Source organism: Cyclopterus lumpus, chromosome 2 (genome assembly GCF_009769545.1).
Source record: "Cyclopterus lumpus isolate fCycLum1 chromosome 2, fCycLum1.pri, whole genome shotgun sequence".
Lineage (NCBI taxonomy): Eukaryota > Metazoa > Chordata > Actinopteri > Perciformes > Cyclopteridae > Cyclopterus > Cyclopterus lumpus.
In genome coordinates, this window is record NC_046967.1 from 5,024,625 (window position 1) to 5,036,496 (window position 11,872).

An 11,872-nucleotide genomic window follows, 5' to 3' on the forward strand; every position below is an offset into this window, starting at 1 on the left:
GTTGGAATAGGAGTGCCACTCCGGTTTCAGCCTCCATATGGACATTTATAATTGAATTAATTATTACAGACGCCCTTTATCAGCTAGTATGTGTCCTTCTGAAGGGCCCTTGGGCAAGACTGAACATATTAAATTTTTTTTGCAAACCACATATTCACAAAAGCACTTCACCCTATCACGCATTTCTGTTTTTTAAAGATTAGTAATTTTGGGAACCCCTGCTCTCAACACTAGTTGTTGGGGCGGGAGCCATGCAGTACCGCACACGGCCGCGGTGGCGCAAAAGAGGCGCTCCACGCACACACACACACACACACACACAGCTCTGCTAAAGATGTGAAAATGGCGGAGCTACAAATGCTTCTGGAAGAGGAGATTCCAGCTGGACGAAGCGCACTACTAGACAGTTTCACTAATTTGGAAAGAGTCGCGGAATACTGCGAAAGCAACTATGTGCAGGTGAGCTGCCGTGCTCGCGCGCGCGTGGTGTAATAGGTGGTGTAGTTTTTTCTTCTTTTTTTTTTTTAATGGTTGTCAACGGAGGGGCGAACTGATGCTAAGCTATGTAGCTAAAGCAAAAACAACTCCGCTGTCAATGCATTTAAATAAATAATTCATCTTCGTGCTGCTGTGTTCGTGTAAGCACGCGCTAATGTTGCTTTTTGGTTAATTTTTCAATTGACACACCGGTGTGTTTGACTCGTGCATCCATCGTTGGGATGTGTTGTTAGCCGGATAGCTTGGCATCAACCCCACGGTCTTAAATAACCCAACAGGCACCATACAAAATCGATTTATCTTCCCTGTGTGGGGATCCATCACGTGCCGGACGCGATACCAACGCCAGATTGATCTGTGATTGATTGGTGTGACAGGAGATTAACCAACAACCACTGGATTATCATGTTGGACTGAAACACTGTGACTTGCACGTGATTTATGGATTTTTAACCCATAAAAAAAAACCTCTCTTCAAAGCCTGCATTGCTATGCATCCCCAGTTTCATTCATAAATTGCTCTTCAGGTTGGGGGAATGCAAGTGATGTTGCTCTTTCTGTGATTAATTAGCTGTTGACGTGTGTGTCATTTGGTTTTTGTGAGTGTAATCAATCCCATTCAGAGCTTTTTTTGCTTTGTAGTATTCTGCAGGTGGGAGCAATTTTGCAGCAGGAGATTTTGTCTCATCTCGCACCTTTCCGGCCTGTTCCCACAGGGGGTGAAATGTGGGACCAGGGTGTGAGCAGAGAGGTTTTGACAAGGTGTGATGCCTAAATGTGACATGGGCTGATCAGGTCTGACAGGTTGGTGTGTGGCCAGTCGCCCTGGTTTACTACTCACCCTGGCTGCAAGGTTTTCCTATTATTATTGTTATTATTATTATTATTATTATTATTATAAATAACGTATAGTTCAGCTGGATGTAAGTAGTTGTTCAAGGGATGTTCACACCTTGAAGCCGGGTTTCTTGTGACAGTTTTTCTGCAGATCGTGCAATTCTTTGTCTTTTCCATTTCTAGTTCACACGTTACAGGTGTGCAAACTAAAAATACCAGCTTTATTCTAACAATTAAGTATGAGTCTGAAGCTTAGTAGTTTTGTGTTTGCCCCCCCAGATGCTGCCAACAACCACCTGAGGAGTGCGGTTGGCTGGTTTCTTTCAGATTTGGGGTGCATTTGAGAAAAGGTTGTCAGATTCAGAGCCTTTCCAGAAGTTGCTTTGCAACCTGGACCATTTTTAACCTCCTTAGAGTAAAACAAAAAAGCGGATTGATTTAATATACAGCAAAAAAAATTGTAACAAGTAAAACCACGTTGGTTCAACAAAGAATATATTATATTAATATTATATTACACATTTACACAATTAATTTGGGAATAAAGACATAAAACAAACAAACAATGGATGACAACAATGTGACCCTTTCACAGAAATACATAAACATGCATATTTCTCTCAAATCATATTGATTTCGACTCATTTAAACATCCTTTTAGGTATTCTTTCTTTAATCCATCAAACTTTTAATTTGATAAACAAATTTAAATTTAACAATAGGGATTCTCTTATATTATTATTGTTATTATTATTTTTAACAATGTCTGGTATCAATTCAATTCAGTTTATTTTATATAGCCCAATTTTACAAATTACAAATTTGCCTCAGAGGGCTTTACAATCTGTACACATACGACATCCCTGTCCCAGGACCTCACATTGGATCAGGAAAAACTCCCAAGAAATAGAAAAAAAACCTTTCACGGGGAAAAAAGGGAGGAAACCTTCAGGAGAGCAACAGAGGAGGATCCCTCTCCCCGGATTGACGCAATAGATGCCATGTGTACAGAATGAACAGCATTACAGAGTTACATAAACACATTCAATGAATATGACAGAATGTATGAATAATTCGTAGTAGGCATGGACCACGATCCACACCTACAATCCATGAAACAGAAGGATGTAGAGAGGGGGGGGCGGGGCGCATCAGCAGGGCCAACGCAGGAGGCTCACCAGATTGTATCTTCGAGACTAGATTACTGCAACTCCTTATTATCAGGCTGCTCTGATCAGCCAGATGTGACCGATCAATTGTAAATTCTTTATCAATTACCCATAATTCAGTGTTTCCTCCCTCAGTTCTACATAAATCAGTCCCACACATTGTTGTACAGAGTTTCTTTAAATGCAGAAGAGAGCACAGGTAAAGGATCTGTTGCGCATATCTGTATATCCGTAATTTAATTATTGGGATACAGATATTGTTTTCTATCTGTTTTGGGGAACAACAGCCCAAATTAAATGCTCCCATATAAAGAGAGGGGTGACCTCTGCTGTGTCTTTACCCGCTGACCTCAGTCATCTCCCTGTGGCTCGTGTATCTATCGTCTCCTGTAAAACCTGCTCTCTTCTACAGGTCGTGGCTGCAGCTTCGCTCCAGACCTTTTGCAACATAACCTGTTTCCGCTTCACGATTCTGAAACGCTGCACCCTCTACACTCCTTTTCTTAAAGAATGACGTTTGTTTGCAGAAGTATGATTTGTGGGATTGGATTGTGAATCGTCTTGTTTCACGTCAAAGAGAATAGACACGTAACCACCGAGGGTGCTGCTGTTTATTATTTATTATCATCATTGCTGCCTCCATTACGTTTTCATCTTTATTAAGGTTCATAATTATTTAATGTACCTTTAGCCCCCAAAATAAATAAACCTGATTGTCATTTGACGTGTCAATATTTGGGATGCAACGGAAATACAAAGAAATCTATCGGAAGCCCTCGTAGCATAACTGTAGAACAAAATTAATCAATAACTCGATATCCAATCACAAACCACAGATCGCTGTGGCCGAGATGTGAATCAATCTGCTTTATGTTGATTAACAGATAATGAAAAGGCAACAAATGATTTTCACCGTTATTACTCTGCAGATTATTCTCTAGATTAATATTATCATGTCGTCTTCACTTGTATTAATAAATAAATGCCTCAATATCAAGCTATTCGGTTGCACTTTTGCAATGCATTGATCGTAAATAGATGCACTTTTAGTTCAGTAATTATGTGTTTTGTCCCTCCGCCTTGCATCCAGTTGCCCAGCAGAAACATAAGCAGATCCATCTGCCTCAGAAGCCTCCTTTCAGACAGTTTCTTGACACTTCAAATGTTTCTTCTTGGAACTGAAACTTTCGATGCAGCAGTTTCCCTCCATCCTGACGCCACAAAATGCATTCAGGATTCCATTAAAAAGGTTTTAGATGCATAACTATCTACTCCAGGATTGTTATTTGTTTGAGTCTCTGCCACAAAGGTGCTTTTTAATTTTAAATTAATTACATAAATGTAGGAATATGATGTCAGGAAGAGCTTGTGCAGGTTTAAACACTTTTTACAAATGCAAACATATTTTTTCAAAGTGAAATGTCTCTTTTCTTTCATTCAGTCTCCAGACAAGGAGAGAGCACTGGAGGAGACGAAGAACTACACCACCCAGTCTCTGGCCAGCGTTGCCTACCTGATCAACACGCTGGCCAACAACGTGCTGCAGATGCTCGACATCCAGGCCTCGCAGCTCCGTCGCATGGAGTCCTCTATCAACCACATCTCGCAGGTCGCTGTCCGACACACGGACGTCATTATTCATTCTCAAAGACTTTATTTAAACGGCACAAATAACGTATTTTTTCCTCAGACTGTGGACATCCACAAAGAGAAGGTGGCGCGGCGGGAGATCGGCATCCTCACCACCAACAAGAACACGTCCCGCACTCACAAGATCATCGCCCCGGCCAATCCCGAGAGGCCCGTGCGCTACATCCGCAAGCCCATCGACTACAGCATGCTAGACGACATGGGCCACGGGGTCAAGGTGGGCCTGTCATTCTTTCCCCTTAATTTGATCAATAGACTCATTTGTGTGGATGGATAAGTCCTAAATATTTTATTTTAAGTGAATTAAATGACCAGAAATGACAGAAAGACCTAATAGGGAAATACATAGGAAATGCACTAACTTTGAGTTTGTTTAAGTTTTGAACTAGTTTAAGTTAATTAAGTGTCTTTTGTTTTTCTACCTTTTTTTTTAAATCTTTGTTTTTCCGTGTGACTTTTTATTTTGTATCACTATTTGATAATACTTCATGTTACTGTTTGAAAGGCAGATTTAACATTTCAAAATGATTGAAGAAGTGGATTAATGTGGGTTATTCACTGCAGAGAATCGTATGGAAAGGATTTTTAGAGGTCAAACAATCCCGATTGGGTTTTGGTGACGAGTAATGCAAGAAAATAAACTTCTCAGCATGGTGGGATATTAACGTCACCCGGGACATAGAGTAAACTAAATATACTTGCATGTTGTAAATCTGTCACCTGCTCCTGCCAACAGCACTTTTTTTATTTAATAAAATGGGGAAAGTGGCAGATTTGTTTTTCGGAAGCTTCCCACTGATTTTATGACCAAAGAGAAGCTTGTTTTCCAGAAAATGAAATCCCTAGTTTCTACCTTTTTACAAGGAGGAATTCCTTGTATTGTAACACTGAGCCATTGTTTTCTGAATCTAACCAGCTCGGCTTCACGGGCCTCATGCATGAATAATTATTTTCTCTCTTCCTTCACTCACTAATCCTCTGATTTCTTCTCCCTCTCTCTTTCCGCTTGCCTATTTGTGTCTTTATAATGAACCGTAGTGGTTGCAAAGGTTTAAGGTAAGACTTTCAGAGTAAGAGCCTCAAACTGAAAGAGGGGTGTTTCTTTTTGTGTTTTGTTTTGAAATGATGTGAGATGTTTTTTTATTTAGTTTGTTTTCTATCAAAGGATTTGTTTGTCATTTTGTCAATTATTCTTATTAGTTTTGTTGTTGAGAATGTTGAGAATTGTTGTTGATGGATACCGCTTAGCTTAGCATAAAGACTGGAAACCGATGTGTTCTCCTCCTGCAGGCCAGCGCTCAGAACATGAAGGCCGGAGGAGGTGGACTCCCTCGCACAAACCCCCCCACACAGAAGCCCCCCAGCCCGCCCATGTCGGGGAAAGGGACCCTCGGGTATGTAGCAGGGACGTGGGTCCAGATGGAGCTTTTTTGTGAGGGTTTTGGAACCGAACCACAAGCCACCCAGATGGGCCTGGTTGCTCCCAGTTTCATCATCGCCCCTTTTACCTCCTGGTTTAATTACTGTCCTTTGGGGGGTTTAAAATCGGCTTCAGTGCAGTTTACTTTCTCTCTCTTTTTATTAGTTGTATCTGTGTTGGTTGGCAGCTTCTCATCCTAGAAATGTAGAAAACTACATGCTGAGTTCGGTCTCTTCTGGTTTCTTGCACACGTGCAGACCTCACAGAGCACGGATTGAGACCTTTTGCTAAAATGGTATTGATTGAGTGGCTTGACGGCATGTAAACAACATCTTTCATCTCAATGCATCGAACGGTTGCATCAAAACAAACTTTTGTCGGGATGCATTGAACGTGAAAAGAAAAAGAATGGATTTAGAGAGAGTTTCAGAAAAGAGCCGATACCTAAATACCAAACAACCATTTTGGAACGTGAATATTTGCTGCTGTTCTTTTAACAACGGTAATTTCTTTGTTTTAAACCTCTGGTCAGACAAAACAAGATATTTGAATATGTCAACTTGAGCTCTGCGAACGTTCGTCTCCATTTTTATAAAGCGATGTTCAGAGATTAGCTGAGGCCAGAAATTATTATATATATATATATATATATAGAGAGAGAGAGAGAGAGGATGTTGAATGTTAAACGCAGGCACTCATACGGGCAGAAAAATACGTTCCTTAATTAATTCACTGGGATTTGAATCAAACCCTATTTGTGTTCAGCAGGGCTTTTCATAGATGCAGCTTTTACAATGATTTTAATGAATTCTTTAATTGAAGTGAACAGATTTTATATTCGATTTTAGTCCGACGTGAAAGCAGCTTTTGATTTTTTTTATTTGTGGTACTTTCCGAGTCTCCGGCCCTCCGGACTTGCATGTCTTTGGACTGTGGGCGGAAACCAGAGCGATATGCAAAGACCTTCCTGCAGCTCGAAACACTGAAGGAAACTGTCACGCTTGTAATTAGTGCTGAAGTGAGGCAGTGTTGTAGCTGTTTCGTGCAGATCTCAGATCTGTCTTCAACCTTTTTATTGGCATTTGTGTAATGTCGGCGGACACGAGGGGCTCAGAAAAGTCACCGTCGGGAATTCAGCTGGCAGAACTAATCAAGGTGGAAACTCACCAGCAGATATCGCGACGTAAAGCTTCTCTAATTGGAGTCCGACCTCTTCAGTTGGAACCAGTGTGCGACCAGTAAGGATAAAAACTGTTAGTGGGAGCTCCTGATCCTGAAGATGGAGATGTTTTTGGTGTGTGTGTCTGACTTGTTCCACAGGGACTCATGCATGTTATCTTGGGACCTTCTCGAGCAGCAAAGTGCTGTGTGTGTGTGTGTGTGTCTGTGTGCGTGTATGTGTGTGTGTGTGTGTGTGTGTGTGTGTGTGTGTGTGTGTGTGTGTGTCCACCGCTTCATATCGGCCTTCAAAGGTGTGTGTGTGTCCCTTTTAAGACGCACTCCGGTCAACCTCCATGAAGCAGCTTCGGCTACGAGCAGACGTGTTCCTTTTTAATTTGTCTTCTTGTTATTCAACTTTTGTTTTTTTTATATTATTTGTTTTTCTAATTTTACTTTTCAGTGCCCGCTCACTTCTGGCTGCCCTCATATTCCTCATCGCAACGTTCTGCCATAGCAACCGTGCTCAGAGATGGGTCAGCCGGGGAATCGACGTGTTTTCAGACCCAGATTAATCAATTCCAGGGTTGGGGTTTTCACCGCCTCTAGCCTCATCACTCATCACTCATCACTCATCATAGAGTTATTTTCTTCTATAATACCTGAGGAAAATAATTAAAAGAAGCTTGTAAAAGTGACTTTACTAAACTCGGTCATACTGCAATCTTATCTGCACACATCGGCTCTGTTTAAATAACCTTTTGGGAGCAACTGATTTCAGCTGCTGGTCAACATCTAAATGTAAATACATGGCGGAGTGATTTGAACCCTTTTCATGTGGATGTGGAAGAACAAGCGCACGTCTTCTGGAAAAGTCATCCTGCCTGTGGATTCCCCCCAGCCAACCCCGATGTACACCACCTATCATGCCCCCGTTTTTTAAGTTTGCACTTGTTTGTTTCTTGCTCTCCTCCTCCTCCTCCCCTACACACTCTATGGGTGCCCCCCGTCCTCCTGACCCTCTCTCAGGCGCCATTCCCCCTATAAGACGCTTGAGCCGGTGCGTCCACCCGTTGTCCCTAATGACTACGTCTCGAGCCCGACACGCAACATGGCGCAACCCCTGCAGAGCCCTGCATCCGTTAATAAGAGGAACCGCACGTACAGGTACCCACTTCCCAGCATGCATCTGTTCTTCTTGAACCCCCCCCCCCCCCCCCCCCGCTTTTGTTCTTCTCCTCTCCTACACTTAAAATGCGAGCCAGCTCCAACTTCTTCTCCTTCTTGGTTTTTCCATTTGTATCTCTTCTTCTTCTTGGTTTTTCCATTTGTATCTCTTCTTCTTCTCCTCAACCCGATGTCAGCTCAACTCCCCAGACGAGACTCTCTTATCCAAAACCTGAGAGAAATTCATCGACGTCACTGTTTTTTTTGGGACGAGAGGGAAACGACTCCATTGCGTGTTGGCCAAATATTTTTTTTTATATTTCTGGTCCAGAAAGACTTCCCCTGACTCTCCTCTCAGCACCAGGCTTTATCTGCTCCATCCACGGCTCATCTGCTCCTCATGCCCCATGTGTCCTATCTTTGTCTTTGTCTCCTGTGTCCTTGGTGAGGTTTCCAGCTGTTTTTTGAAAATTAATTTTTTTAGTAACTGTGATGTCGTCATTTCACACTAACGCATCGATGCTCTTGAGGCCCTGTTAATAATTTGAGGAAACGAAGGTGCACATGAAGCGTTGTGTCGCAACTGGAAAACACTGAATGAGGAGTTTTTTACCAAAATGAGAGAGACACTGACTTTATGCATTTTAAAGTAAATTATCTGTGTGTGGGGTTAAAGGCGCCTGTATGGTCCAACCAATTCTTTCCAAAATTATTTCTTCGAAAAAAGATTGCTCCAAAGTGGTATCAATATTAAGACAAAGAAAGGACAGTTGATGTTAAAAACACATTGAAGTCGTTGGCTTTTGATTATTTTTATAGTGATCCGAAAACACCAATAAACAAGAGAATAAAACGTCACGATTACTAACCACGATCGGCCGTCTCCTTTCCTATTCGTCTCCTTTCCTTTTTTTATTCGTTACATCCTTTCAAGTAGCAACACACTGAATACACAGAATGACACAGTTTAGTTCCCGTGGATTCGTATTTCCATTGTGTGCGTCGGCGTGACGTTTGTGGTCTGACGTGTTTGCCTCCACCCCCCACCAGCAGTGGCAGCAGTGGAGGCAGCCACCCCAGCAGCAGCCGCAGCAGCAGCCGAGAGAACAGTGGCAGCGGCAGCGTGGGCGTGCCCATTGCCGTGCCAACCCCAGCCCCGCCCAACGCATTCCCAGGTAGTGTGTGTCTGTGTGTGTCTGTGTGTGTCTGTGTGTGTGTGTGTGTGTGTGTGTGTGTGTGTGTGTGTGACTAACTACCTTGACTATATATACTTGACAATATTTGTTCAGAAACCAGGATTCCTGCATGCTTTAGTGTGATATTACGTGAAGAGAGGATGTGTAGGAACCTTGGATCTAGTGGAATCCTTTCCTCACTCTGATCTTGACCTCCCTCACTTGTCTTTTTCTCTCCCTCCTTTTTATCTTTCATCTCTTCAAACCCCCCTTGGTTCAGCCCCCGTCCCATCCAACCCAGCTAAACCTCACCCCAACACTGCCACCACCATCCCTGGACCCCATACCACTGCCCTAGACGGCCCCCCACAGGCCCCAAACCCCCCTGTAGAGATCCCACCTGTACCCCCGCCCCCTCCCCAGCTCCCTGCCTCTGCGGCCCCCACTGGCACGGGCCCCGCTGCTTACAGCAACCCCGCACAAGGTGAGTGTCACCCAGTGGGAAAACCCTCCACCCCGCCTCCCTTGTCATGCATCCTCAGGCTTGCAAGACCCAGATGTGTTCTTCCACCTGCATGTCATCACCCTGGGTAGGAGAAGGAACACAAGGAAACTATTCAAGGGAATAGGATACTTGAGGTAGTTTGTTTCGGGGTCCCGGTTTGCCTTCATGCACCAAGTAAAGGTCCTCATAATAATCAGATGGTCAGTGCATCATATATTTAGGGTCCTCGTGACGACTTCGTCGTAGAGGAACCTTGTTTTTCGAGGAATTATTATTATTATTATTCTCTAGCAATGAAAGTGTTTTTGGGGCCTTTATCATATCCCAAACGCTGGGTCCGATCTTCTGTGGTTCATTATTGGTTCAATTTCATCAAAAGTTATCAAAAGCTTGTTGATAACTCATTTGGTTTAGAAGAATAAACTTCTAAGGGGTGTGGCCTAATATTTAAAGACACATAACTTCCAAATGACTTGGCCTATCCATACCAAATTACTAGCCTATGTCCACATGGCATCCGTAAATCTACCCTAATCTTTTCAGAATATTTGAACATTAGGGGGCACTGCAGTCAATCGCTCAATATCTGCATTTTTAGCCTTTTCTTCTAGTTTTTTCAAGTTTCTTCACGTTTTGGGGAGTTGTAAAATAGCGAACTCCTCCTAGAGATTAAACCCGATTCATTCCAAAGTCGGGCAGTGTGATCTTCACCTTAGCAGTGAAAAGTTATCAAAGGATTTTAAAAATATAAAACTATGCGTAGGGCGCAACAGCAAAGAACAACATTCGCCATGAAAATGGAAGTTTTTTTAACTCGGCCATACATTATGTAATCTGCTCCATATTTCTCATGTCAGGACATACTGATCCTGAACACATCCACATGATGATTTTGAATTCTAGTCATAGTGCCACCTAGTGGCAACAGTAAGTAACATGTTTTCTATTTTATAGCCTTCTCCTCACAGATTAATCAGAATGTGTCAGAATAGACTCAAGACTCAAGACCTTGATAATGCTTCACTGTGAAGTGAGGATTCGAGTATGAGTATGGATTCGTTGAAGGGCGGCGAGTTGGAGCATCGGCAAAGTTTGATTGGCGAAGTTTGATCCTTCGCCATGACCGAATAAACCAATGTAGCATGCTCGAAACGTAACTTAACTTAGCACACACATTTAAAGTCAAAGCTGTACCTGATATGTTTCAGAATGGCAATATGGCTCATTAGCGCCCCCTACAAATATTTAGTTAAGCAGCCTCAGCGCTACGTTTCACCTACATTTATGAAACTTGGTAGGCATATGTAAAATATGTAAACTGAAAAGAAAGTCTCTTGGCACCATGCTCTAAACGGTACTGGAAGTCAGCCATTTTGATTTTTGTGTATTTCTTGCCACTATACATTACTGAACTCCTGATGAAGGGAATTTATCAGATCCCCTTCAAATGTATTATGTTGATGCATGTTGTCTCGGGCCATACAGTGGATACAGCAAGTGGTGGACTGTTTGCAGTATAGTATAATTTCCAGCATCGCTCCATACAGGGAAAAAACGTCTAGCTTTAATTGTTCCTGTTTTTTTAGGGGTATATTTCTCTGCTGTATATTCTCAAAGGCTGCACACAAAATACAATCTTGAGTAGAAAGGAAGGTAAACGAGATAATGTTGTGCAGAATCTCTTATCTGTATTTCAAAGGAAGGCTTTCCATTTTGCAACCGCCTGACCTTTTTAAAAGTGGAGAGCATTTCACTTAAGAATATTTATCAAAACTGTCCTCGGCTTTTTCCATTTTCCACTTCTGCTCTTCGTGTGTGTGTGTGTGTGTGTGTGTGTGTGTGTGTGTGTGTGTGTGTGTGTGTGTGTGTGTGTGTGTGTGTGTGTGTGTGTGTGTGTGTGTGTGTGTGTGTGTGTGTGTGTGTGTGTGTGTGTGTGTGTGTGTGTGTGTGTGTGTGTGTGTGTGTGTGTGTGTGTGTGTGTGTGTGTGTGTGTGTGTGTGTGTGTGTGTGTGTGTGTGTGATGCTAATGCTGTTCTGATGTATAATTCATGAGCTGTGTGGTGAAATGCTTTACAGGGAATTCTTCATTCTTGTGTATTTATTCTGCTCTTTTTGTTTTTGTGTGGTTGTATATTGTAAATAGCAGCGTTGCTGTTCAGGATAGCAAATTAACCCAATTAGTCAAATATTAATAGTGATAAATTAGGGAACTTGTAGAATGTATTTATCATTCATAGTATTGAATTTAGAAAATAAAAAGCAGATTTAAAAAATATATATTTTCTCCACTGAG

The 11,872-nt window shown here is 42.3% G+C and overlaps 1 protein-coding gene across 5 annotated transcripts in view; it reads left to right on the forward strand.

The window, feature by feature from the left end:
- The first annotated feature begins 318 nt into the window (after positions 1-318).
- Positions 319-11,872, forward strand: part of abi2b (abl-interactor 2b) — an 18,825-nt gene continuing 7,271 nt past the window's right edge. For 2 of the 5 annotated variants that reach the window (XM_034548546.1, XM_034548531.1), the window contains exons 1-6: positions 319-459; positions 3,946-4,113; positions 4,195-4,371; positions 5,445-5,548; positions 7,762-7,899; positions 8,950-9,077. In XM_034548546.1, coding sequence (XP_034404437.1) covers positions 343-459; positions 3,946-4,113; positions 4,195-4,371; positions 5,445-5,548; positions 7,762-7,899; positions 8,950-9,077 — 832 coding nt within the window. In that variant the 5' untranslated portion in view covers positions 319-342. Of the gene's footprint in view, positions 460-3,945; positions 4,114-4,194; positions 4,372-5,444; positions 5,549-7,761; positions 7,900-8,949; positions 9,078-9,354; positions 9,559-11,872 lie in introns of all 5 variants that reach the window. The other 3 variants (XM_034548554.1, XM_034548538.1, XM_034548528.1) reach the window with 2 other exon arrangements.